The sequence below is a fragment of the Penaeus monodon genome, chromosome 33 (assembly GCF_015228065.2).
Source record: "Penaeus monodon isolate SGIC_2016 chromosome 33, NSTDA_Pmon_1, whole genome shotgun sequence".
Lineage (NCBI taxonomy): Eukaryota > Metazoa > Arthropoda > Malacostraca > Decapoda > Penaeidae > Penaeus > Penaeus monodon.
Genome location: NC_051418.1, coordinates 33456316 through 33456915, shown reverse-complemented (window position 1 = coordinate 33456915; position 600 = coordinate 33456316). Strand labels below are relative to the sequence as shown.

The following is a 600-nucleotide window of genomic DNA, read 5'->3' as shown; positions in this document are numbered from 1 at the left end:
TGGGTTCCTCAGGTTCCTCCTCCTTTGGGGTCTTCTTGCCTGTCTTCTTTTGAGTCTTTTGGGGGGCAAGAGTAGGTGAGCAACTGGCCTAAACTGCCACAGTACTTACTAGAATGAGGAGGCAGAGCAAGGGAGGGAGGAGGCGGACCAAGGGAGGAAGGAGGCGGACCAAAGGAGGTAGGAGGAGGACGAAGGAAGGAAGGAGGTGAAGCTGAGGAGGAAGGAAGCAGAGCAAGGGTAGGAAGAAGGAGACAAAACAAGGGTAGGATGAAGGAGACAAAGCAAGGGTAGGAAGGAGGAGGCAAAGCAAGGAGAAAAAAAGGACAAAAGAGGCAGAGTAAGAAGAAGAAAGGAGGAAGGATGGAGGTAAAGTGGCAACAGCAGTGGAGAAAGGAGATGACAGAGAGAGAGAGGCAATCTTTAAAGAGAAAGGTAAATTCAGACAGCATAACATTTGATTTATAATTCTAATCTGTCAATGCTAACTACATTTCTATTCCACACTCAGAAAGCCAAGCATCACCACATACCTTTTCATCAGGTACCTCAAGATCTGTTTTTGTCTTTTTTGGAGGGGACTCGTTTTCCTTGGTCTCGGTA

At 47.2% G+C, this 600-nt stretch overlaps 1 protein-coding gene across 1 annotated transcript in view; it reads right to left on the bottom strand.

Annotated features, from left to right (window-relative positions):
- LOC119594422 (uncharacterized protein DDB_G0286299-like) overlaps positions 1–600 on the bottom strand; it is a gene marked incomplete in the record, with an annotated part of 4328 nt that overhangs the window by 2046 nt on the left and 1682 nt on the right. The window contains 2 exon segments of the mRNA XM_037943482.1: positions 1–55; positions 531–600. Coding sequence (XP_037799410.1) covers positions 1–55; positions 531–600 — 125 coding nt within the window.